Source organism: Papilio xuthus, unplaced genomic scaffold, assembly GCF_000836235.2.
Source record: "Papilio xuthus unplaced genomic scaffold, Pxut_1.1 DF826961.1, whole genome shotgun sequence".
In the NCBI taxonomy this organism is placed as follows: domain Eukaryota; kingdom Metazoa; phylum Arthropoda; class Insecta; order Lepidoptera; family Papilionidae; genus Papilio; species Papilio xuthus.
This window is the reverse complement of record NW_013531688.1, coordinates 5,947,313-5,973,308: the sequence shown is the minus strand read 5'-3', so window position 1 is coordinate 5,973,308 and position 25,996 is coordinate 5,947,313. Positions and strand designations below refer to the sequence as shown.

Here is a 25,996-nt window from a genome sequence, read left to right as displayed (position 1 = left end):
ATCGTAAATGTCAAACTTCAAGGCCACTTCAGATTCATGAAAGGCTTTCGATTAGCATTTTCAGAATTCAGGTTTTGAAATTAAATAATCGGAAACAAATTAAGATATTAATACATTTTTATGTATTTTTAAATCGATTGTTTGTGTCTAGTGAATATACCAAAAACAATTTACACGATTACACAAAATAAATCTATTTGGTGTCTTTTAAAAGTTTATAATACAAGTTTATATTAAACCGTCGTATAAAACGCCGCCAAAATTGCTTTCTACTCGAAATACAACGGGAATATTCCTGCCATGGCAAAGGTAAGTGAATAACAACTTGTTTTTATTCATATTTACATACCGGTTTTCTAGAATGCTAACTACAAATTATCGGCCACAGTTTTATTTGCCTTGTGATCTCGATTGATAAGGAAGCAGCATCCTAGCCAACATTTAATTATTACGTGAAAAATATAAATATCAAGTGATAATCATGAGTGACCAAGAAATAACACAAAAGGTATTATTTTGTTATAGCTTATAATATCCATTGAAATTTAAATTTATTGAAAATTAAAAGAATTCAAACCATAGTTACAGATTTAATTTTTAACAACTAGTTGAACCAGTTATAATTTATACAAGTTTTCTGGTTGTTTCCATTAATGTGTGTAAAATAATCTGTATTATCTTCAGTTTGTGTTACAATAAATGTCTATGAAATAAGCGTGTTAATTTGTCATTTATTTTTTAACAAAATTGCTTATGATTTTTTTCTCTTTTTGGCTCTTTTTTAATTTGTGATAAAATACATGCTACTTACAAAAGGATAATGACAAAAGCACATCAAACCACAATTAAAATATTGGTTCTTATATTTTTTTTATATTTTCTTGCCACATACATTCTAATAGTTTTCTTTGCAACTTTCCAGCCTGTACTATACTCATACTGGCGGAGTTCATGCTCATGGCGTGTGAGAATTGCTCTCAATTTGAAAGAGATTCCATATGACATCAAAGCAGTTAGCCTCATAAAAGGTGGTGGGGAGCAACACTGCAATGAATACAGGGAAGTCAATCCAATGGAACAAGTACCATCATTATCTATTGGTAGGTATACATATAAAACTAAATATATAACAGTAATTTTAAATAATAATAACCAGCTGTCTAATTAGAACTTTTAGTCTTAAGTAAAAATTTAGACAAACTTAATACTAATAAAAATTAAAATTATTAATAACAATTAATTAACATTTCACTTATTTATGATTTCAGATGGCCATACTATAATAGAATCTTTGAGTATAATGCACTATCTAGAAGAAACTCGTCCACAAAGGCCACTCATGCCTCAAGATTGTTACAAAAGGGCAAAAGTTAGAGAAATATGTGAGGTAAGTCAAATTACTACAGTACTTGACACATTGACAAAGTATTTGACACATTCCATGCCACTTTGATTTTCATGTGTCAAAGATATTTTCTACGTGAAATGCATTGAAAGTGTCAACCAAAAAGATATAAAAAAGATTGTTAATAGTAAATTAATTGCATAACCTTTATTATTTCAGGTTATTTCATCAGGTATACAGCCCCTACAAAATCTAATAGTTCTGATACATGTCGGAGAAGAGAAGAAGAAGGAATGGGCGCAGCATTGGATCATGCGGGGATTCAGAGCTGTGGAGAAACTGTTGTCTTCCTCAGCGGGGAAGTATTGTGTCGGAGATGAGATCACATTAGCTGATTGCTGTCTTGTGCCACAAGTATTTAATGCAAGAAGGTAATTCAAATGTTTATACAAATATTAATACATTTTTAATAACTTTATATATAAATAAGAACTCATAAGAAGTTGTTGGTCATTTGAATGTTAAAATTTTGCTGAGATATAGGTATTTACTATATGCTCTTGCCTTGTAATCATTTAACACCAATAAAACGTCAATTTTAAACGATGACTATGTCGTAAACCTTATAATGTTCAATACTTTCTAAGTTGCTAATACTTTTCAATGCTTGTTTTTCAGATTCCATGTAGACTTACGTCCTTTTCCAATAATTCTTCGCATTGATAGAGAACTAGAGAATCACCCGGCGTTCCGCGCTGCACACCCGTCTTCGCAGCCCGACTGTCCACCAGAGGTTGCTAAGTGAACAAAGCAACATGAAACCAACTCGAGCCCATTGAAATTACAAACAACATATAGACAAAGGAAATTGAAGTGTTGAGCCAATTCTATCTCAGGTAAAAAGAACGAACATGTCACAAAATTAAAAAAAAACTTATTTCCTGTAAGTTTCTATGATTTTTTAATAGGTTTTTCTATGTAAAAGTGCTTCCCAAATTTTGTAATAAGTTTAAAGAATTTTTGAATAACTTCCAAAATAGTTTTATATAAAATGGTATGTTAAGAGTTATTGATTTCTATAAAAAAATAGTTTTGAAGGCAGAAGCCTTTTCTAAAAAAAAACACTGACATCATATTACTTGATAGAAGTTTTTTTTTATCTTTCTCCACTAATTTTTCCAATGATGTACAATGAAATGCCCATCTAAATTAAAAAAACAAAGTGTTAGTTTTATCATAACCAAGAATGCTTTTTGCATTTCTACAATCAATAATCAACCAATACTCAACGAAAATACTAAAGCTTTAGTAAAACTTGAGATATATTTTTGAGATTTTTTTTCAGTTTTATCTTAAAACTAATTTTTAAGTGATACTGTATCCCTGGATATATTTTTTAGACATTATTTGTCTTTTCTATGTTATAATTTGGTCTAGTCTTAATATAATAGTATAAGGTAGATGATTTCTAAAATGGTTTTTGGGTTACAAGTAAATATTTTTACTTGTTTAGGGGTTTTCTGTATTTTAACTTTTTTTTGTGCCATTCCATTAGCTGTATGAACATTTATACAGTAGTGATAATTTTTACTATGTTAAACATAAATCTATTATACACTTTTATATTTTATGTTTGGAAATACAAATTTCTTGATTAAATTCTTGTTTTATTTAAATTTTAATAAAAAATCTCCATTTTCATACCTTTTCGTATACATAGGCTGTGTTATTTTAAAGAATATTTTTGGTTCTATAAGTTAACGTACAAGTTGATGATTAAACTTGTGCTCTAATTTCATACAAACTATAACCGTTAGTGGCATTGGACTAGGCCTATGTACAGCAGTGGCCATTTACAGACTTACTATAACATATCAACGCTACTTTAAAAGTTCCGTTGAATTTATACTCCAAAGTAATTTGATATTTTTTTAACCGATTTCAAAAAGGTTCTCGATGAGGTTTTTTTTATATAAATAACGAAATGCTATTTTAATTATCTGTGATTATTACCAAATTTTATTTTTAAATAGTCTTCACCGGGTTTTATGTTAATATTTATAATTCGGGGTGTGGCAACATTTCCGTGTCAAGTGTCAAATGTATCGAACGAACGCCCTGTGCCGTGCTGTTTATTCGTAGCTGATATTCTGAGTCCGATTCTAATGTGCACTGAGTATCGGTGCATTTATCTGCCGGTTCAATTTGTTCTCGTACAGCGGTATTTCTGATATGATTCTAGTGTTATGTTTAGTGATTAAATAACAATGGCAGTTAAAACCGTCAGTTAAGTGCTGTGAAAGTTGTACCTGGTTGTTCAGTGTCGATTTAAAATGACGGAGAAAAATAAATCCGAAAAGATGACGAACGCATCGAAACCTGTTCCCATGAAACTTTTTGCCGCCTGGGAAGTGGACAGGACGCCATCCAACTGTATTCCAAGGTAACTTTTGTTATTGTACACTCTTCGACCGGGATTATTTTGATTACTTTAGTCGTTAACGAATCGCATGAATACATTCTAGTCAGATTTTTGTTGTATGAAAAGTATCGTCTAGTTTAGACTTGCGTGTTGTCTAATCAAATAATATTCAATACAAGGACTAAATAAACTGCTCGACCGGCATTTCACGGCGGCATATTATCATGCATATTAAAATGTTTCTAATGTATCTATATTATTAATTCTCTCTTTCTTTAAATAATCTCATTTCTTGTTTACTTGCAACAAAATAAATATGTTTTAACATTAAATTTTATATTTTTTCATGGATATGAAAATATCCATTTATATTTGAAGTAAAACTAAAATGAATTATTGTGAACACAAGACAAATATGTATCATATAATTTAAATGATAATGTCAAACACAGATTATGTATAAATGTTAAACAAACTTGGAAACAATTATCTATTACATGTAGTCATATTCAGACATCAAATACATGCCATTTTTTTTTATATTCAATATCAGTAGTCCTGGCCAATTTGATAATTCAACTCATTAATTAATTTTTTGTTTAAGTACTATTAACATTTTTACATTGTTGAACTTTATTTGTAAACAAAAAATTGTTAATGGTTTGTTAAACTAACATCAACTGTTTTGTAAACAGAATTTTATTTATCACATATTAAATATAATTTAAATGAACATCATAATGTACAGCAGTTAAAAAGAATATTGGAAATTACCTTTTTTATTGCCTTTTTATATAGAAATAAAAAAAAATACATTTTACACCTCTCTATGCACCCAATATCATAATTGCAAAAAAAAAAATTGTGCTACTTTTAATAAATGTAATTTAAAAATAAAATTTCACAGCCACATTTATTATAACTGGCTGAAAAGAAGTCATAATATGTTATTATTGTTAGTATAAAATTAGGTTTATAGCTTATTATATATATAAAAAAAAAATCAATAGATTTAGCAAATTTGTAAAACAAAAGTTTTTAATAACTCTGTAGTTGAAACAATACAATTTTGTCTTTTATAGTCTATGTTGAATATGAATGAAAACAAAAGACGGTTCTTACCAATGTGACCTGGAAACGGAACACTTAACTCATCTGTTACTTATACTAGTGAACTAGTTATTGATATTCAACAGTTACTGTACAAATGTACTAATTACAATTAATATAGTAATATTTCTTTACTAGCTGTCGCCCGCGATTCCGTCCGTGCGGAATTTAAAAAAAAACATAATTAGTAGCCTATGTTTTCTGTCGAACTATGTTCTAGATCTATGCCAAATTCCGCCGAGATACGTTTAGCCGTTCTAGAGATACCTGCTTACAAACATTCGTGCATCCATCTAAACATTTGCATTTATAATATTAGTCAGATAAATTTATATTACGTCCATTTGTTATGTCATCTACATCTACATCTTTGGATGCATAAAAAATGCAAAATTACCTTAATTAGTACCTCATGTGTTCTTCCAGACTATGTTCTACATGTATGCCAAATTTCATCAAGATCTGTTAAGTCGTTCCGGAGATATCTTTAAACAAACATCCATCCAAACATTCGCATTTATGATATTAGTAAGATGGAACCCGAGCGAAATACGATACAATAAATTTGTTTGTTTAGTTTATAATAACCAATGTACATTGCGCACATTCTGATATTAAAATAGAGTAAAATTTACTCATCCCTCCATTTCGGTACAATGCTATGTTCATATGATGACATCAAAGGACGGGAAATACCGCGTAAACTACGCCCATGTCACACACAATTTGTGTATAATTATTTAGAGTGAAATCTCAAAAGGGTCTATTATCTAGGAAATGTTAATTGACAAATAGTTCCAAAGATGTTGGAAGGAAATTAGACATTTTGAGGTTCGTATGTCTGGTATTAAGACATATTTGTAATACGTAAGGAAAACTACTAAGTATTTAAGAAATAAGAGACGTAATTTTTGTGCCCATTAAATTAAGATAAGGGATTTCTTAAGTCGGAAATAAATGTGTCTGTGATTACTGAGATGCTGATAAACTACGGTATAGAGAATCAATAATTTACTTTAATTAGCTTTAACTACGTTATAAATTCGTCAATCCTTAGTTAATATTGAACTGATTCAATTCTTGTTACCAAGTAAATCACCCATTGTTCGCTTGTGGAATTTGTTTCTCACGTAAATATAACATCGACAATCGCACAACGTACTTGTGTTTGCACTCGTGTTTGCTTGCGCCCGCTGTTTACGTGATTTATGCCAGTGCAATGAAACAGATAGCTGGTTGTAACGGTTATCGTGCTTCCATTTATTGAATGTCACACTGTTTTATATCTCTGTATTGTCTACACAAACATTCATATTTTATTATGCCTATATTATTATGCGATATTGTTACGAGAGCATTCTTAGACATGGTTAAAACTTTGTGACTTTTTTCATAAATACTTTTCACACCAGAATTTTACTTAAATATAAATTGGTGTATAATGGAAATAGGTTCATAATAGCCAAATGTGATCGCATCTTTAGGTAACTATGTGAGGACTGAGATTCGGGTCGTGGGTGTTCACAGGATGTTCCCGATTAGTGAATCGTCACTGTTTGGTATCGCGCTTAACGCGGGGACGGTACGGAATTATTCAATTGAATTTATACGTGCTAAATATCTAGGGATGGTCGTTGTCTATTCACAGTGGGACTGGTACAAAATTCTTTAATGTAGAGACAATACGTGTAACTCAACAACAGTTGGTTTAAAGGAGAAGGTTGTGTGAGATTTCTATAGAATTAAAAACAAAAAAAAATATCTATATCTGTTAAAATATGCTATTTTCTTAAGAACGAGACTTTGTTTTCTTCGTATTTTTTTATCAACCAACGTTATATGTAACCGACAACTGTATCTATGTCGTATAGTTCGCGGCATATTGTTCTCGTTCCAGATCTTGTAGCTCACTAAGCTCTAGTTTAAAATTTACAGTGATATTGCAGCGGAAAAACATGTAGATGGAAATACATATTTTTCTTTTGTTAGTTCAGTTTTGCAAAGTTAATATGATTTAAAAAAATGTCTAGGTTCATCGCTCTATCTGATAGTATCGGTCGATTGCGGCTACGCCAGTGCGGAATTAAAAAAAAAACATAATTAGTAGCCTATGTTTTCTGTCGAACTATGTTCTAGATCTATGCCAAATTCCGCCGAGATACGTTTAGCCGTTCTAGAGATAGCTGCTTACAAACATTCGTGCATCCATCTAAACATTTGCATTTATAATATTAGTCAGATAAATTTATATTACGTTCATTTGTTATGTCATCTACACTTTGGATGCATAAAAAATGCAAAATTACCTGTAAATTCTGCTTTGCCAAAGAATTGTCCAAATTAAACTTGTTTATTATCTTATGCAAATGTATGGCTTTTTAGTAATTAACAAAGTAATTTTGGGTCAATTATAGCGTTCTCGCAATAGATTTGCATTCGTTATCAAACCCAAAACATATTAAGCGAGATAAATTGGTGAGATATAAGTAATAAATATAGTCATGTTATTCGTTTTTGGCTCTCCAATTGAAAGGATTCGCGTCGGGCCAAACAAAGGCCGTACGAATAGAAACCGCACCCATGACTCATCTCACAATACACCAGTTATGCAAATGCGGTAACGCCATATAGATACTCCTCCGCTCTTGGTTGTTAGATAGCACAAGTTAAAAGCGAAAAGCGTTTATAATGATTCATACTTTTATACAGTATAAGTTAGAATCATTTCGCGAGAATGACGTGCTTTCGTTACAAAGTCCAGTGTCAGAATGTTTAGTGAGGGGACATAAACGTCGACATTTTAGTGAGGCTAGTGTTGCGTTAGTACACCGGCACAGTGTCGTATTTTCTTCCTAACATTACTAAGAATTAAATGTCATACAAGGTAAAGTAACGACTCGGTATGTCACCATGGCAACGACTATTTAACTTTAGTATACGCATTTTGTTTGTGACCGTTATCATTAACTAGATGTCCGAATAGAATAAAAAATAGTAACCTATCTGTTCTTCCATACTAAGTTTTACATCTGTGCCAAATTTCAGCGAGATTCATGTAGCCGTTCTGGTGATACCTTCTAACAAACATCCATATAATAAAACATTCGCATTTATAATATAAGTAAGATATCTTTGAAGCAGTAATAATTGGTTTAATTTCCGAATGAAGCAACCTTCGTTAGTAAAGTTATAATTAGTTCTATTTAAACATTGCGTTAAGTTAATCTCTTAATTAAAACCGCTGTGAAATAAGGTATCAGTAAACAACTCGACCTATAACCGGTAATTATTACTCTTTGACGATATAATTACTATTATTAAAGGTCAATGTACTTGAGGACAGTTATATTCTTATTAGCTTTTATATATACGACAGTTTTTATCAATAATTTGTATTTTTTTATATTTTATACCTACTCATTGAAAAACGTTTTTAACACAGAATGAGATGGGTATATGTGTTAAATTGTACAGTTATTTTTATTGTAAAAGGTGTAAAACGAGCAAGCAAGTTGAATTCGTTGAAATAGCGAAAAGACCGTTATCTACCTTTAATTGACAGAGGAGGTGATGTACAGTAAGATTATAATTCCTCATACTAATCCCGCAACCTTATCATCCCTTAATTATAAGAAAAGAGTGCGAAGTGGAAGAGGACTAAAATAAGGCTTGCGACACGCACATTCGTTAGACGACACGTGGTATAACTTTTAAGCCTGTTATTTGTATGGCCGTGGTATTTCACGTGTCGAGCCGGCCTATTTATGCAGCTGATAACATTGCGGTCTCTGCCACCATTGTGAGGTCCCTAATTGTGTTTCAATCTTTTCCTCAACAAGATATGACGATATTTAATGTTATGCTAAAAGGTTTATACTGACATCTCAATATCTCTTTTAAGTTGTACCACAGTCACTATCTATGTTTCATATCAAATGATTACACAACTATATGCGGGATTCATTATCAGAAGTATGCGCGTCCCGAGTGTACAGTCGGCAACGCAAGTCCTTAGCAGCAACGCATCGGTTGCTGTACACAAATGATGTATACGATGATTGAAGTTGTACACAATTTGCGTTCATTCCTGTATACAATGGATTTAAAAATGGAAACTCCGTTTATCCCTGACGCAGCGCAGGATTAAAATTGTTTCGCATTTTTCATACACATAGAATCATTTTATTCATAAAAGTTGCTAGTTGATGTCTATGGCTTTTAGGTATGTTTTCCAAATCTGTAGTTCGCCTTATCTATGGCAGTGTTTTGTTTTCATTTGATTTTATGCATGACGATTGGTGTCTTTTATTCATCGCGTGGACTATGTCGCTGGCAAAAGCTTTAGATTGCCTAAGTTTTTTTACTAGCTTTTAGTCTTATCAACATAGATTTGCAATGAAAGTTTTTAAAGCGAACATCGTATTATTTTTATTAGGTTTATCTGATATTCATATGCATTTATTTCAAGATCGAAGAGAAAGCGTAACTTTTTTTTCTATCCTCACGAATCGTTTTAGGAGCGTGGCTAATTGTTCATTCGATCGCAACGCCATCTATAAATAGTGTGATATGTAATGTAGAACAAGCGGCTGGATGAGTGTCACGTGATATTTAAAAGGAAAATTCTTAACGACTTAGTCATGTTTTAATATTCAATGCGATGGCTCAACTATGTGCTTCATGGTTGATCTCAATTAGTCTCGGATTATTTACTATAACTACTTTTAATAATGATTAACGAAAAGCAGACATGTTTGCTTTGATAGTACGCGTCAGAATTTTTTTTAACCAATTTATTGAATATTTTTACGTTCAAGTTGATAAAGGAATAATAAAGTTTTATGTGTATAAATACATACAACATAAATAAAAGAATACTAAACATTTGTTTATTATTTATACTGTGTGAAAATAATTACACTTGTCCAATTAAATTACACAAACAAAGCGTTACAATTGTGTAAATTATCCGTAGTACGGGTTTAGGTGGAGTGAATACCTTTTACACACGCGACAGTGTAATGTACACAACGCAGGCCTGCGGATGTTATGCCATTTGTTTACCCAAAGATCCATTGTTTCGTCCGACTGTACGCTAACTGAGTCATCTAAGTTATCGCTGAGAAGTTTGGTATTGTAACGATTTGTCTTCATTTGCTCATAGAAATGCCGCAAACTGGCTGTCGCCCTCGACTCTATCCACGCGGAATTAAAAAAAAACTTAATGAGTAGCCTATCTGTTCTTTTAGATTATGTTCTACATCTATGCCAAATTTCAGCGTGATCCATGGAGCTGTTCTGGATATACCTTCTTATAAATATCCATCCATCTAAACATTCGTATTTATGATATTAATAATAAGTTAATAAGATAAGTAAGATATGTACTTGAATTAATTGTTATGTTTGGTAGAAACTTACTAATAAATTATCCATCTTTTCGTTTATTTTATCTGAGCTAAATGGATAAGGTATGCTTAGTCATCATGTGTAAATTGAGCTAATATTGAACTACTTCAAAACACAAATATAAATCTAACTCGAAGGACCATTAATGTGTGTGTTTAGTCGTAAACTGTTCCATCGCTACCAAATGTCTATCCTCTCTTGAGGCATCGTGTAACAAGTAAGAAAATATAATTTTGATGTGCCAATGTCTACTTTTAAGGATTTTCGTTAATAATACAAATTGCTGTATTTAGCATTTATGTATATTAAATTAATTCAACCTTGTGATTAATTTACAACGTTCGTGACAATTTTAGAGTTGTGTTATTAAATTAGCGTTTTTAAATGTTTTCATTGCCATTGTTTCTTTTTAATTTAAATAAACTAATGTAATACTTCAAATTAAATTTAGCCTCCTTTTAAGGATAGTGCCTAATAATAGTCTGGTAAGTTAGGCTCGGCGCAGACGGGCCACCGACCATAGCCACGAGTGACCAGCGACAGTTTACACCATTTAAAAAAAAAATTGAAAAACGCAGCGCACACGTGTTGCCGGTGGCGGCCAATCGCTACAGTAAAAAAACAGTAGGTGGCAGGCCCGTCTGTAGCGAGCCTTACTTGAGCTTCTTACAGATTGTCAGCTCTTTGTTTTTAAATGACACATCAGATAGTTCCAAGAAGTGCGCTTTATTGTTGTCGACTATTTACCTTATACAATGTATTTTACACAAAACAAATCCTATATGTCTATTTTCTATTTTTAATAAACGACGGTTTGAAAACAAAAAAACGAAACGGAAAATTATCCGATAGTTTAAAATTCGTTACCTAATCTTATAAATGCGAATGTTTATATCGACGGATGGATGTTTGTTTGAAGGTATTTCCAGAACGGCTGAACGGATTTTGATGAAATTTGGCATAGATGTAAAACACAGTCTGGAAGAACATATAGGCTACTAATAAAGTTTTTTTTACTATTTTAAATTAGTTGAACCCCATCCTTATGTAATGTCTGTAATCTGTCTTAGAATAATATAAAATTGATCATATATTCAGGAAAAAAACCCGATCCCACTGTTTTCAATGTTTGCCCCTCGACATTGTATTTCAGTGTTACATAAAACATTCGTGTTATTGAATTGCAAAGTATTGGATCCCGTTGATATCATAAATAATTTATTTATACAGCTGTGGGAGCTAATGTATACAAAATGAATACGATTGATGGACGGGATCGCGGTTGCTGAGTACAGACTTTGGGTAATAACAAATACGGGTGTTCTGAACAACTATACCATACTATCTCCATGGGAACGCTGGCTATGTATTTTATCCCAGAGATTAACAACGGGGACATGCGCGATCCTCTTAAGAATGGCTTCCCTTGTAATGAGGCTTCTGTACCACACTAATGCTGTAATTAAACTAAATAATGTTTCCCTATTTATTATTTTAATTATCAAGTTCTTTAAATATAAAAAAAAATACATGAAAACAGTTGAGACTCATATTCTTTACCTTCGTAACGTACTGTGTCTTTCCATATTTGGGACAATGGATTGATTTAAGCAGACTTGATGACTTACAGAAGTTTTTTGTATTTTTTAGGGTTCAGTACCTCGAAAGGAAGAAAACGATAACCTTATAGGATCTATTTGTCCGTCCGTTTTTCTCAGGAGCGTGTGGAAGTATCAAGCTGGAATTTATTATTACATACAAGCTGTTTGTGCCTTGTGTTTTTTTTTATTTAACGAAGATATTTTAAAGCATAGAATGTTACGACCTTGTATTAAAATAATTCACTATCCTCACCAAGAAGTCCACATCAGTTATCTCAAGGAACTCCTTGGTCTAATTTAATTCATACAATGTAAGACAAGTACGACCGGTTTGTCGTAAAAAACTATAATTTATGTTAAGAGCCTTCGGAGCGGAAGCGTAAGGAGTTTTAGGCGGTGACCCAGCACGATGTGGTTGACCGACGTTACCAAACGAAAGTGTACACTTTCCTCAACTTTTATGGAGACTAGGGTTATTTATTGCGAGCTCGTGTACACCATCTAGGTCAAAAGAGTTTATTGTTTCACTTTTTTTTTCGTTTATAGAATTGCTTTCGTATAGACTTGTTTTGGCACATATAAAGTAGATAAAGTCTATTATAAATGGCCAGTATGTGTTAGGAAAATAGATTCTTTTACGTTTTTTATAGATTTATTTGATATTAGTGTTTATATTTGTATTTTATGAACCCATTTTATTTCATCGAATGTAAATTTAGAAGCAAATTACTTTCCCTCGATATTTGCAATAAGATTGTTTTTTTTTCGTCTGTTCGTTGACCTGCTTAAAGGATTTGTTGATAGTTTATAGTACTTGTGAAGTATTTAGGCTAAGTAATATAAAGTCGTTGACGCTAGGTCGTTGTTTTAGGGTCGTGAACTTACCTTAGACAAGTTATAAGCATATATTTCGACAAGTTTCCATAATTACGCTTGAAATAATTTGTTACTTAATATTCTTAATTTTCGCCTTCGCTTTGGAATTTTAAGTGTATGAAAATTAATAGATTTTTTTGTGAGTAAGTAAACTTGGTATTGTGTCATTGTAGCATGTTTTTAAATATAGTTAAAAATATAAATGAATCACCAGTACCTTTTGTTCTCGATCAGTGTTGGTGAGTCAGTCGGGTCGATTTCGTGACGCCGCCCATGACTCCTGCATGTCGCGCTTGACTGCATTTTGAATCATGTTAGGGGCAACGCGACGTGGGGACTTTAGGGAACTTGCGAAGGGGAAGACCAACTATGTTTAGTAAATCTTCCCCTCCTATTATTGTGATGTTTTGATTGATTATAAGGAATCTATGAGGTTGTTTTTATTTATTTTTGTTTCAGAAATGACAAGATTTTCAAACTGTAGTGTTTAAGAAGTAAGAAACAGATTTGGCTATTACTTGCGTTAAGTAATACGTTATCGTCTTAGATCGTTGAAGCATTTTAAACTAAGTGTATATTGTGCTCGCAGAACTGCAGTAAATATATTGGATTTGCTCATAATACCCTGTTGCTCTCGTCTCGGAAATAACTTAAGCTCGTGCATAATGTTAGGAAGAAAATCCGACACTGTGCCGGTATACTGGCACAACACTAGCCCTACTAAAAATGTCGACGTCTACGTCCCCTCACTAATCATTCTGACATTAGACTTTGTAACAAAAGCACGTCATTCGCGCCAATGGATTGTAATTAATAATGTCTAAAAATAAATTAATTTTTTAATAAAAAATATGAAATATTGTTTCGTTGTTGTCCCATTTGAAATGAAAGGCTATGGGATATGGAGACTGTGATTAGGAATATCTTTATTTTTGACATTAATAATTTATATTATTAAAATAAATTATAATAATTTACTTCGGACTATTTATCAAGAAATAGAACACGTCAATTTCTATCCCGTTGTTAATTTTAGCAACAATTTATTCTTGATTGAATAAAATAGATCTTTTCTCAAGAATACTCCTCCTTGTAAATATTTGTTTTATCACCCCAAGGGTGCGCCCCCTTAGGCTCGTGCTCCTGATGTCGAGTGACGGATTTATATCAAGTAAACATCTGGAAGTTTTAATACCTTCTTGGAATTTACGCAAACACAGCTCTTTGTAACTGAAATGTAATTTATACCTAAAATTAAGATATGCTATTCAAAGAAAATGCGTATTTTATTAAGGAAACTTGAATACAACAAATTTAAACTATAATTGTAAGAAATTGTTACGCTTCGTACGTTCGTTCAAACATCTTAGAATTTTCAATGGGAATGATAGATATGTTGGTATGTTTTTGTACACGTGTGTAGGCAATGGAAACTCATCGTTATATATATTTACTCCTCTCAGCATCCATGTAATACGATGCTATCGAACCATATTGACGTCAATGTTATATGATAGTTGTCTGTGTTATTGTAGGAACAGAGTAAACAGGAAAAGCAAGCTAAGCATTATAAGAATAGTAAGTAATGATTTATAGATATTTAATTTACGTTATATCTAGATGAATAATTAAATATTTTGTGTATAAAGTAACCAGTTGTATTCGTATGTTTTTACTGCGCATATATTAATATAGAAACATATTAGTAGAGATGATAATCTTATATATAAAATTGTCGTGTCACAATGTTAGTTACCATACTCCTCTGAAATAGCTTAACTGATTTTAATGAAATTTTATATTAATATTCAGTAGGTCTTAGATTCGGAATATTTTTAAACCGGTGTGGACGGAGTCGCAGGCAATAGCTAGTATTATGAACGAAAGTTGTGACAGTGGAATAGTACTGTAAGTTTTGAATAGGACCTTCAACTACTAGATAATTAGAGTGGTGGCTCCGCTCTGCTTCCTGTGACACTGTTATTTGCAGCAATTTCGTGAACGCGACGCATCCGAAATTGTCACGAGGCGCTATTGTACAGTAGGGTCGCCATGAACGTCGGTTGAACCGGGACTCTACCTTAGTGTAAAAATGATTTTTTCGGCGAGATACCTCTCGTATTAAATACATCATGAATAGAAATCATCATCGTGCAATTGTTTTTTTTTTATTGTAACAATATTTTTTTCAATTGGTGATGTTTTAATTCTCGACTTCTTGTTTTTGTGTCACAGTAAAGTTCTACTAAATATAGTATGTATTAAAAATATAAAATTTATTATCTGGTATATAAATATCCGAGCTAGTATGGAACGTGTGGTTTACGTTTTTGGAAACAATGCGGCATCCGCGGACCCATGTAATTTGTCGCCGGTTGTTTAAAATCCGTCGCTCGACCTACACTGTTACAAACACCCTTTAGTTTAGTATACATTTCGTATAGAGGACCCTGCTACTGCCATTGTTAAGGTCTAGTCGCGAAGTATTGCCATTGTTAAGGTCTATGGATAAGTCGTATTGTGTAATTTCGAGAACTATTTGTTTGCTTGTTTTGCTGATAGATTGGTATATTTAGTATTGAAAGTTGTAACTTGTTATGGGTCGTCTCGTTTATTAACAGATGTCATTGTACGCATTTAAACATTGTTTTTAAACGTTGTTTACATATTTCTTTATTTTTAACGGTCTTTTGGAGTAGTATCTTTTCTGATAAATGAGTTTCTGTAATGAAAAGAAATTAAATGTACATATTTAACTCGTTTTATCCTCTTTACTAAGTCATAACGATTTTTTTATAATTCGTTAAAATCAACCTTTTAGTAGGTCGAATTAATGAATTATAATTTGCACATTTAACTTTTGCAAATTTATTTTTTGTGTTACATCATTTAGAAATCTTATTTGAACATAATTGTTACAAGTTTCAAATTATTATGTACATGCATTTGTTTGAATTTTGCATGTTTGTGTTATTTAGAATTAATCATGGAAGTTTATTTTAATATTAATTTTAATAGTCTGTCCTAATTACGACTAATCTAGCTCAATACAGACTTCCTTTGAATGCGAGACTTCAATTGCAGACATTGTATTTTTGTTAAGTATTCATTGTAGTATTTTGACCTTTATATTGCCTCTAAGTTTGATAGATTTTAAGAATTTTTTTTGTCGAAATGATTTTTATTTTTTACATCGAAATAAAATGAAGTGTATGAAGTAAGTAGAGTCCTTTTGCTTTAAATGTATTGGTTTGATGCATTTTTTTAGAATTCATCCATTGAGTTGAGGTTTAAGTCTAGTGTTGTTTTAATAACTTTTTGATTACTTAACATAAGTACGAGATGACTTGCAAATTCTCATAAAAACTTGAAGTACAGATAATGAGCGACGTGCTTGAAGGCTCGATCGGAGTGAAAGTGTTGTTTTTTTGTCAAACGTTGTGCGCGGTGAAAGCGAACACCCTGTATAAGATGGGTGACGTCATCAGCCTGGATACACTTCAGATTACGTAACACTAATTTTAAGAAAGTCCGTCGATTGAATTACGAAACACATAAAGTGGATGGTCATCTCGAGGGCTATGATACTAACGTCAATATTTGTTGTCAAAATAATGTAGTACATTTAAAAAAATCTAATCTTACTATCTTAATTCTTACTAATATTATAAATGTGAATGTTTAGATGGATAGATGTTTGTTTGTTCGAACGTATCTCCGATACGTCTCCACGGATGTTAATGAAATTTGGCACAGATGTAGAACATAGTCTGGAAGAACACATAGGACGGAGTCGCGGGCGACAGCTAGTTTCTTCTAAAGTATTAAAGCTAGAGTTTTATAGCAAATTTCCTCAGCTTTCTATTAAGCTATAGTTTTTTTTTTATTATGGGTAACGTTTTTAACTATAGAATAAATAATAATGACAAGTTTATGGTACAAAATCTTTTGGATTTTAATTTTGTAAGCTATTACGCTCTACCAGTTTAACGACATAAATTGTCTATATCTCGGGCATGTTACAATTGTAAATATTTGCGTTGTCTCGTCCAGTGGCTTTATAAAGTCGCGAGCTCGTAAATTGAATGATTAACGACTTGCCACAGTGTTAGATAAGCGCCGTGATAATTATACGAGGCCGTTAATATTAAGATTGACGATCCGCATTTCTATAAATATTACTATTCCCTGAGAACTTGAAATGAATAATATTCAGAAATAGAAAATATTAAAGTTCTGCATTTATAAGAACAAACGCTAACGGTCCTTACTGTAGAGTTAAGGATAGTTTAACTAATCTTTTAATAATTCTGAGAGTGGCAGATATTTTTAACAACCATTTTTATTAGCTTGAATTTGTATTTATTAAATATAATATTTTTTAATAAAATGCATCCTTGACGGATTAGTTTACTATTAGATAAGGTTCATTTAAATTCAGCTTGCATTAAAAAATAATAACATATATTTTATGTATGTTTTTGTTGCAGTGTTATTGCCCTGACACACATATTCTCATGCTATGCTATTGAACCTGCTCTTTCGTGATGCTATTCGTTGTAATTATTATAATCGTTCAAATCATATTTTTTTTTGATCTCTGACTTAATATTCGTGTAATGAATGCTACTTTGTTTCGATTATTGTTTTTTTATGTTCTTTTAGGTTATATCGTGATTTTAAATAGGTTAAATATTGTATCTATTTTGTTTTAAAATTAATATAATTTTGTAAAACCCTTTTTCACCTACGAAGTCTTTTTGTGCCAGCCTTCAAATAAAGGAAAAATAATTTCTTGTTAAAAATATCTTCAAAATGTCTTCAAACAGCGACAATATTTTTTTTACTTGTTCTTAGGATTTGCAAATTTTGATGTATCGTTAAAACTAATGGATGTAATCATTGCGTAGTCACGACGGAGGAAATGACTGTCATCAAGGATCGAGTAATGGTCGTTTCACACGTGGATAGAATGAGGTGGACCAGTAGGACAGTACTCTTATTGTACGCAAATGTGGAGTAAGAACAGTATTGTGTTTACAATGACTCCTTAGAAACACTAGCAGTACTGTTAGATCTCACTGTGATGTCCTCGTGTGAAATAGCTTAATGGTGCATCGTGCTGCCATTGAAATGACCATCATTTGTTTGTATTAGCCGTGACGAATTTGTTCGACACGACCGATCTTCAGATCGCTTTTGTGAATGACGGAAGATCGACATTGTTGATCTAAAATCGATCAAAAACTCATGTTGAGCGTATTAAACTGGCCGGTCACGAATGACTCCCTCGACCGGGGCACTGCCACGACGACTTAGAAGATAGATACATCGATCATTGATTCCACTTGCAGTCTAAGGAGAGTAGATGCCACGTGTAGTCTTCTCCTTTCCATCTCAAGGGAAGACGATTTGGCGGGACTGTTGATGACGAGACAAGGGCAAGTAAGCAACGCATCTGCAATCTTTTGACTTGTTGCAGACGACCATGGGCAGCGGTTACTTCGTTATTTTAACAAAAAGCAATGGCCGTTAATCTTGTGCCATTACCTACAAAAAAAGAAATAAACAAGCTCGTTGTTAGTTCTTACCTTAGAAACTTTAAGAAGTCCTAACAGTTATGTATATAGCTATAAACAAAAGTATAAATCGTTGAGAGTCGTGAGAGAAATCGATTTAAGTCCAATACAATGAGCGGTCGAGTGGCAGTCGAGTGGAGAGAGCTGCATTCGTGGTCACCGTTGACCCACTTCCCTATTGCACTCCACTGCAAATACTTTTATTTTTAATTGTAGTTCTTGTATTTTATTGTATCTGACCTGCTACAGAGTTTTTATAGAAGCACATCTAGCAAGAGTTATGTTAGTTGCATTTTTTATTACGCCCTGCTGTGAAGATTCATTTATGTATGATTGCTTTAACAATGTAGTAGATTTATATAGCCTGGCATCTTTATGAATGTTGTAGTGTGTTTAAATATTTCTGTAATTACTGGATTACATTATTTAATTGGATTAAACTTCCTTCATTTTATTAAATAAGCTTAAGATAAGATTAAGCTTCCTCCACTTTTATCTGCTTCTTTTAAGATCGTTTTAGTAACTAAACTATCTGATTTATATGTGATAGTGACTGTCGCAGGCGACTCCGTCCGCGCGTAAATGAAAAACTTAATTAGTAGCCTATGTGTCCTTCCAAAGTTATAAAGGAGGAAGGATAAAGTTAAAAATCTGTATATTAGAGGAAGTTTGAAAGTAGCGCCAGTGATCGAGAAATTGAGGAGTAATAGATTAGCGTGGTTTGGACATGTTATGAGGAGGGATGATGATGATATAAGCAAAAAAGTAATGAGATTGAATGTGGATGGCTACAAGGGTAGAGGAAGACCAAAAAAAGTATGGAATGACTGTGTGAAAGAGGATATGCGTAAGAAGGGGGTAGACTCGGATATGACGGCTGATAGAGATGTATGGAGGAGTAGTACATGCTGTGCCGACCCTCGATAGGGATAAGGGCAGGTTGATGATGATGTGTCCTTCCAAAGTTCTACGTATATGCAAAATTTCAGCAATATCCATGTAGCCGATCTGGAAATACCTTCAAACAAGTATCCATCCATCTAAACATTCGCATTTATAATATTAGTAAGATGTAAAGGAATATGTTCAATTTAAACTGTTTACTGTAATAGAAAGTGCAAGCACGTCACAACAGATCGGAAATGGACAGTGAGTAAAAGCAATCAGTCACGGGCGATCGGTTTGCTTAGCCATCCTTTTACTTGAATATTGCTACGTATTGACTACTGAGGCAGAAAATATATTATGAACAGGTAACTATAGCAATCTTAAGATGCTTTTCATATAACTGTGAGCCGGCTTGGTTTAGTTAAATACAATCTCAAGGTTTTATAATAAAATATTTGTAGTACGAAAAAAAATTCTAGTCAAACAGACTGACGGGCAGCAAAGTGATTCTATAAGGGTTCCGTTCGATGTACGGAACCCTAAAAGGTGTTCCGACTAAATATCATGAAAGTGGACATTAATATAAACTTAATCTCATAATGTTGTATTGGTTATTGAAAGTAAGCCAGTTTTAAAACAACACTTTATTTTATAGTTTTCGTATTCAGCCAATGACTATCCTTAGTGTACCGGTTCTTGCTTTTATGTAGTCTGTGTCCTTTATAGAGAGGTTACCCATTTCTTTTCTCTTTTTTACGACGGTTCCTAATTGGTAGAGTACAACATGGTCTTTAAAGTTTGTTGTTGTATAAGGTTTGTTAACTGGCCGGTACTTTTACGATCTTTAACAATTTTAAAACAACACAATGGAGTTAGATAATACGGAGATTTTGTAGTCATCTGGTTTGACTTTAAATTTGATGATTGGGCATGTTTTATTATTTTTCGAGAAATGAACGGTTACCTGTGGTTTATGAGACGGAACCCTGACTTTTATAGCGACATATTTTATGCTACAAATTAAGTAATATGATTGGGTACAGTTGTTTAAGATAATGGTAATATACTTAAAAAAAGCAAAGACTTATCGAATGTTTTAATTAGCGATCGAGGCTATAGTTTATTTAATGTAAGTGTTCATTTTATAGTTGGCCTGCGCTCAAGTTGTGGCCTTACGACAGTTTAAGAAAGGAAATAATTCTTTATTTTGTCCATTGATTTTCTTTATTATTATGCCGCTCTACAGCTGCAGAGTTTTATGACTTGCAGAAAATATTCCTAATGTAACATATGCCTGAGAAGAGCGTCGGTGGCTCAGAGGTCAAGCACTTGACTTGCAATCTGCAGGTCCTGGGTTCGAATCCCGCCATGTACCAATGTGTTTTTCAATTTCCGAATTACTTATATATTATACATTTATTCGACGTTCTTACGGTGAAGGAAAACATCGTGATGCAACCCGCACTGGGCCAGCGTGGTTGCCTATGGCCTAATCGCCCCTAGCATAGGATAGGCTCCGAGCTCCTCGGTGGAGACGCATCGTGGGCTGATGATGAACATATGCCTTGGTTTAACACAGTATTCATTCTCTCATTGTTACTAGAAATTTTTGCATGAAATGTGACGTTTTATAAACATCTGGGTTATTTGTAAAAGTTTACACTAAAAATACGGCAGACGACAACAAAGAAGTAACGGTAGATCATCTGCAACGGTGCAGCGGACAATGACACTTTACAATGGTGAAAGTGACATTAGAATTGACACCCTACATCATGTCAATTTAACAGTGATAGAGCCCGCTTTACAATCTTGGCACGAATTGGTCCGGCTCGAGTTTCCGGATGAGAGGATGCATGGAAGGGAAAAATATTTTCTTTTTGTGCATCCTCTCTTCTGTCGATTAAAGGTAGGCAACGCATATGCAATTGCGTATGTCTATGGGCAACGTTCACTTCGCTATTTCAGCGATTTCAGGTGGCCGCTCGTTTGCCACCTTATGAAAAAAAAAAATGTCACTTATCTAAGTCCTTGTACCACATCCGAATAAGAGGTTATATAGAAATATGATACGATATCTATGCTTAGTAAGATATCGATAGACAATTGTGTCGAAATGTCTAATACTAAACTACGATTATTATTATACTTCTATACGATTTTAGTTCATAGTCTTATTATTTCATGTTTAAGAGTTTTGGCAGGACTTTATAGATTTAAAAAAATATCGTTGGACACTTATAATTAATTACTTCGCTGGCGCAGCGACCCAAAGTTGGTCCGAGACTCCCACACAAGAGATTTAATAATGAATTCAGTTCGAAAAATCAATTTCAATCTTGTTGTAAGTAACAGCTTGTGACAGTAAGAGCGCAGCAATAGACTTATAAAATAACTAGTGGTCGCCCCGTCTGCGTGGAATTAAAAAAAAACATAATTAGTAGCCTATGTGTTCTTCCAGAATATGTTCTATATGTATTCCATATTTCATCCAGATCCATTCAGCCGTTCTTTAGATACCTACAAACAGACATCCATCCATCTACCTACACATTCACATTTATAATGTTAGGAAGATTTCCTGCAAAATAAACGTTAAATAGTTATTATTTTGAAATGTTTATACATTCTTATCAGATATAGATATAAACGATTTGTCTAACAAGCTCCTTAGAAGTCCAAGTGATTACCTGATTACTCGTAATACTGGTTTAGGTTGATTTCTAGGCGAGTAGAATTCTAAGATGTGTAACGCTGCTTTCTCGTTACAGCGATGTTGTCCATGTCTCGGTCAAGTTCTAATGCAGGGTTGATAGTTTATAAAAATTATTATATGCTCTACTTTTTTCTAACTTGTACTAAGTTACCAAGATACCAAGTAGAAGTCAAAATACATGTATTCTTAGTTACAAAAAAACTTGGTAATAAATACAATTATACAAGCAACTAATCGAATACGATTAAAAAGTTGATAAACCATAAAACTTAAAAAAAAATGTTATACGTGATAAAAATTCTAACGCCACCTGCGACGTCCACGACTCCTATCAGATCTGTCAGCCCTGCGATAAATGTAGCCGCCAATTATTTTAATAGGGCCTTATCCGTGGGAAAGGCGCAAGAGTCTGCTTCGCGGATCGGTCGATTGATAATACAGAACTAGGGCGTTCCTACTACTTGTTTCTGTTATTTATACACAAGCAAGCTATTTAGTGTTACACCTGCACTCATTTTGATGGACGTTTGTATTAAGTTGGGATATAAAGTACTGAACTTTAGAATAATCTTATATATAAAATTCTTGTGTCACAATTTTCGTTCCCATACTCCTCCGAAACGGCTTGACCGATTCTCTTGAAATTTTGTGAGCATAGGTCTGAGAATCAGAAAACATCTATTTTTAATCCCGCGCGGACGGTGTCGCGGCCGACAGCTTGTTTGCATGTAATTTCCTTGAAAAGATGTGACAAACAAAATTGTATTTACATTAATTAACAATAATAATTAATTGCTGCCGGAACTATAGGTTTATGTAATTTGCGGCAACCATCGCTGACCACTAAAGTACACAAAACCGAAGTGCGATGTAATGACATAACAATGGTGTTTTGTCGCTTGATTTCCTCGACATCTGATACGAGTGACGCTGGTGTCGCGCTCGCGGAAACCACCACGTGAGTCATGCCGACTGTAACAATGACTCATATTATTCTACTAATATTATAAATAAATGTTTTGGATGTATATTAGAAGGTATCTTTAGAACGACTACATGGATGTAACTGAAAATTTGGCATAGATGTTTGATATAGTCTGGAAGCACATATAGGCTACTTAGTTTTTTTAATTCCGCGCAAACGGAGTTGGAAACTCTGAGCCCCTCGGTGGGGACGTATAGTGAGCTGATGATGATGAAAGGTAACACAAATTGAACTTTTCCAATTTGTATTACATTTCAGTGCTGTAGCGCTGCAGAGAGCCGTACACAACACAGAGCCGTATATCCATATGGATAAAAAGATTTACTCTAATCCCTAGCTAGATAGTAAAGCAGTGCTACTAGGAATGCGAAGTAACAACGAAAATTGCATTAAGATCAATGTTTTTTCAGCGTTCACCTATTTTGACTTCTGACCTTTAATTTTGATATTATATTTGCAAGTGTACGGTTTAACGAACTGTCAGGTACATAGCGTATCTTGATCGGATTAAACGTAGCAAGATTTAAGCTAATTAAGAGTTCAAGAATAAAGACCTTTTAGGAAACCTTGTGGGTTGTTTGCGTTTGTTAAACTAAGGGCGATTCTTATCAGTCAAAGGCGCTCGAACTCTGTTATCAGTTCACTATTATATCGAGTCTTAATTTGTTTGAGGCGATCTTTGGACTTTGGAGATTGGAAATTAAAAAGTGAAGAAAAAAGTCAACAGTTAACAAATTATATTGTAGATTAAAGGCTATGGCTTTGTTTTGTAACTCTTGTTTAATCCTGGATTTTCTTTACGATAATTTTTGGACATAAGGAGACTTTCCAAATGATTCCTCAGTTAAAAAATAAATGAAAAAATCTCCAGAAATAAATTTTATATAATTTGTATTTAATGTCATCAAGCGTAATCCACACCAGAACTGCATTGGTACATGTTCTAAAACATATTATCATCTCTTACATTCTCTTTAAAGAAACAAAGGCAACGATATATGTCATTTAGTCGAAACCCGGTTCGTTAAATCCGTAGGTGTGTAAGATATCTTTAGTTTTTGCCATCGAGAAAGGTGTGAAAAGGTTCTCGAACTAAGTGGATGGGATGGCGCATTTACCTTGACCCTGTTTCATTTTTTATTTGCTTTTAGGATGTTTTTTTGTTTATCTCATGATTTGCTTGTAAGTGTTAAGTGCATTCGAAAAACGTTTTTCGTTTACATTTTATTTTTGTTTTTTTTTTAACTGCTGGTATTTTTATTGGTCATTTGGCTACAGTGCCTAATTAAATTTCTTTTACTAACATATATTTCTAGCTAAGTTTACTCTATGGATAACAATTAAAAGTCAACGATAAACCATCGGCGATATGAAATAGTGTTGTCCGTTAGTGACGTATATTAATGACGATACCACGTGCGTTTCTTTTGTTTTTACAATTAAATGTCAATGTCATTAATTTGAGTTTCTTTTTTAATTTTATGACCTAGTAACATAGACCTTTAGGTCATATCTTATTTGGACATTGTCATCTTCTTTTATTATTTTGAGCGCGTCACATGCCGCACAGATTAACATCGCGCAGACGCGACATGTTTCTGACAGACACACATTGTCCTCTCAGATGACGGAGGTGTAATGTCTTTGTCTGGGTTATCCTTTAATTTCGCCTTTAATTAATTGTATTATAAGTTTCATGTCATTCTTCTTAAGCCTTCGTTTTGTATAAAACAATCTTATTTATATTAAAAATGCGAATGTTTGGATGGATGTTTGTTTGGAGTCATCACCGGAATGCCTGCATGGATCTCGATATAGAACACAGTCTGGAAGAACACATGGGTTACTGATTAAGTTTTTTTTAAATCCGCTCAGACGGAGCTAGTCTTAAAATATTAAGTTCTTGTATTTTGTATTAGAGTAAAAGTGAACCTTATAAGGTTACTTGACAATTTCAAGATTTGCATCACCGATAGAGAAACTTAAACAATTTCAATTTGTAATCTAAATTCGACTTTAAAAATTCCTAGCTCAAAGTACGTATTTGTTTGTAGGTAACTACGAAATACTGAATATGGTCACATATCCATCGTTTGCCCATTAAGATTACAATAGGCATATTAATTTATGCGCATACGTTACGCTTTGGTATTTGCATTCGCATAATGTATCACAAAACGAGCTGCGAAGTGAAATGCAAATGACATATTGCTTTACACCGTATACAAAATCGTAGGTCGTTGACACAGAAACGTGGCTTTGACAACAAATAGGTTTTTATCGCAAATATAATCTATGTTCAAAAATATACAATGATTTTATTGAGCATTCAATTATTTTCTTTTGATTGTTAAATTTCGGCGGATTTCAGCTGACGAAATAACACCCTGTAAGTCTCGTTAAACGCAAGTTAAGTAAATTTATTCATGTAACATCCTGTATGATGGTATATATCCTCGTATGTATTGAGAATTCTCAAACAATGTAACGTTTGTGGTTTGATTTGACATGTAAATGTGCATACATTAACTCATGTCTTATTGTTTTGTTGCAGGTATGTTGTACACCAGTATTCCTGGATATCAATGGTAATATGTTAATGTCTACTTTACCTTTTATTAGTCAGTTTGAGGATTATTAATGTATGTGTATATAATGTACGTGTTAGTTATACTATTTATAACTCAAGAACGGCTTTATCGATATGGTTGAAAATTGGTGAGGAGGTAGCATAGAGCCTGGAGACGGACATAGGACACTATTTATTCATTTTTTTTCGAATTTATGCCTTGATGAGCTGCTTTTTATTTAACTTACAAATATTATAAATGCGAATGTTTAGATGGATGTGATGTCCATGGATGGATGGGTGGGCTTCACTAATTAAGTTTTTTTATATATCCACGTGGACGGAGTCGCAGGCGACAGCTAGTATTAGAATAATACACTAAGTTACAAAATTCGTAACTGTGACAGTCATAAATCGTTTCCGGTCGATTCGCGGCAGCAGGCAAGGGATTTCACTTTTGCGACCATTGGCTGCGGTCGTTGACCCCGCAGCGGTT

At 33.2% G+C, this 25,996-nt stretch overlaps 2 protein-coding genes across 5 annotated transcripts in view; both read left to right on the top strand.

Moving 5' to 3' along the window:
• The first annotated feature begins 188 nt into the window (after positions 1 to 188).
• GSTz1 (glutathione S-transferase zeta 1) lies at positions 189 to 2,388 on the top strand. 2 transcript variants are annotated; one of them, XM_013315710.1, is made up of 6 exons: positions 189 to 309; positions 389 to 508; positions 923 to 1,100; positions 1,269 to 1,387; positions 1,565 to 1,776; positions 2,024 to 2,388. In XM_013315710.1, the coding sequence occupies exons 2-6, from the start codon at positions 482 to 484 to the stop codon at positions 2,148 to 2,150; spliced, it is 663 nt and encodes a 220-aa protein (XP_013171164.1). In that variant the 5' UTR covers positions 189 to 309; positions 389 to 481; the 3' UTR covers positions 2,151 to 2,388. The 2 variants fall into 2 exon arrangements, with proteins under 2 accessions (XP_013171164.1, XP_013171165.1); XM_013315711.1 differs by lacking the exon at positions 389 to 508 and having other exon boundaries at positions 204 to 309.
• Positions 2,389 to 3,446: 1,058 nt separating this feature from the next.
• KrT95D (phosphofurin acidic cluster sorting protein KrT95D) overlaps positions 3,447 to 25,996 on the top strand; it is a 64,687-nt gene continuing 42,137 nt past the window's right edge. For all 3 annotated transcript variants that reach the window (XM_013315509.1, XM_013315508.1, XM_013315507.1), the window contains exon 1: positions 3,447 to 3,788. In XM_013315509.1, the coding sequence (XP_013170963.1) occupies positions 3,679 to 3,788 (110 nt within the window). In that variant the 5' untranslated portion in view covers positions 3,447 to 3,678. The remainder of the gene's footprint in view (positions 3,789 to 25,996) is intronic.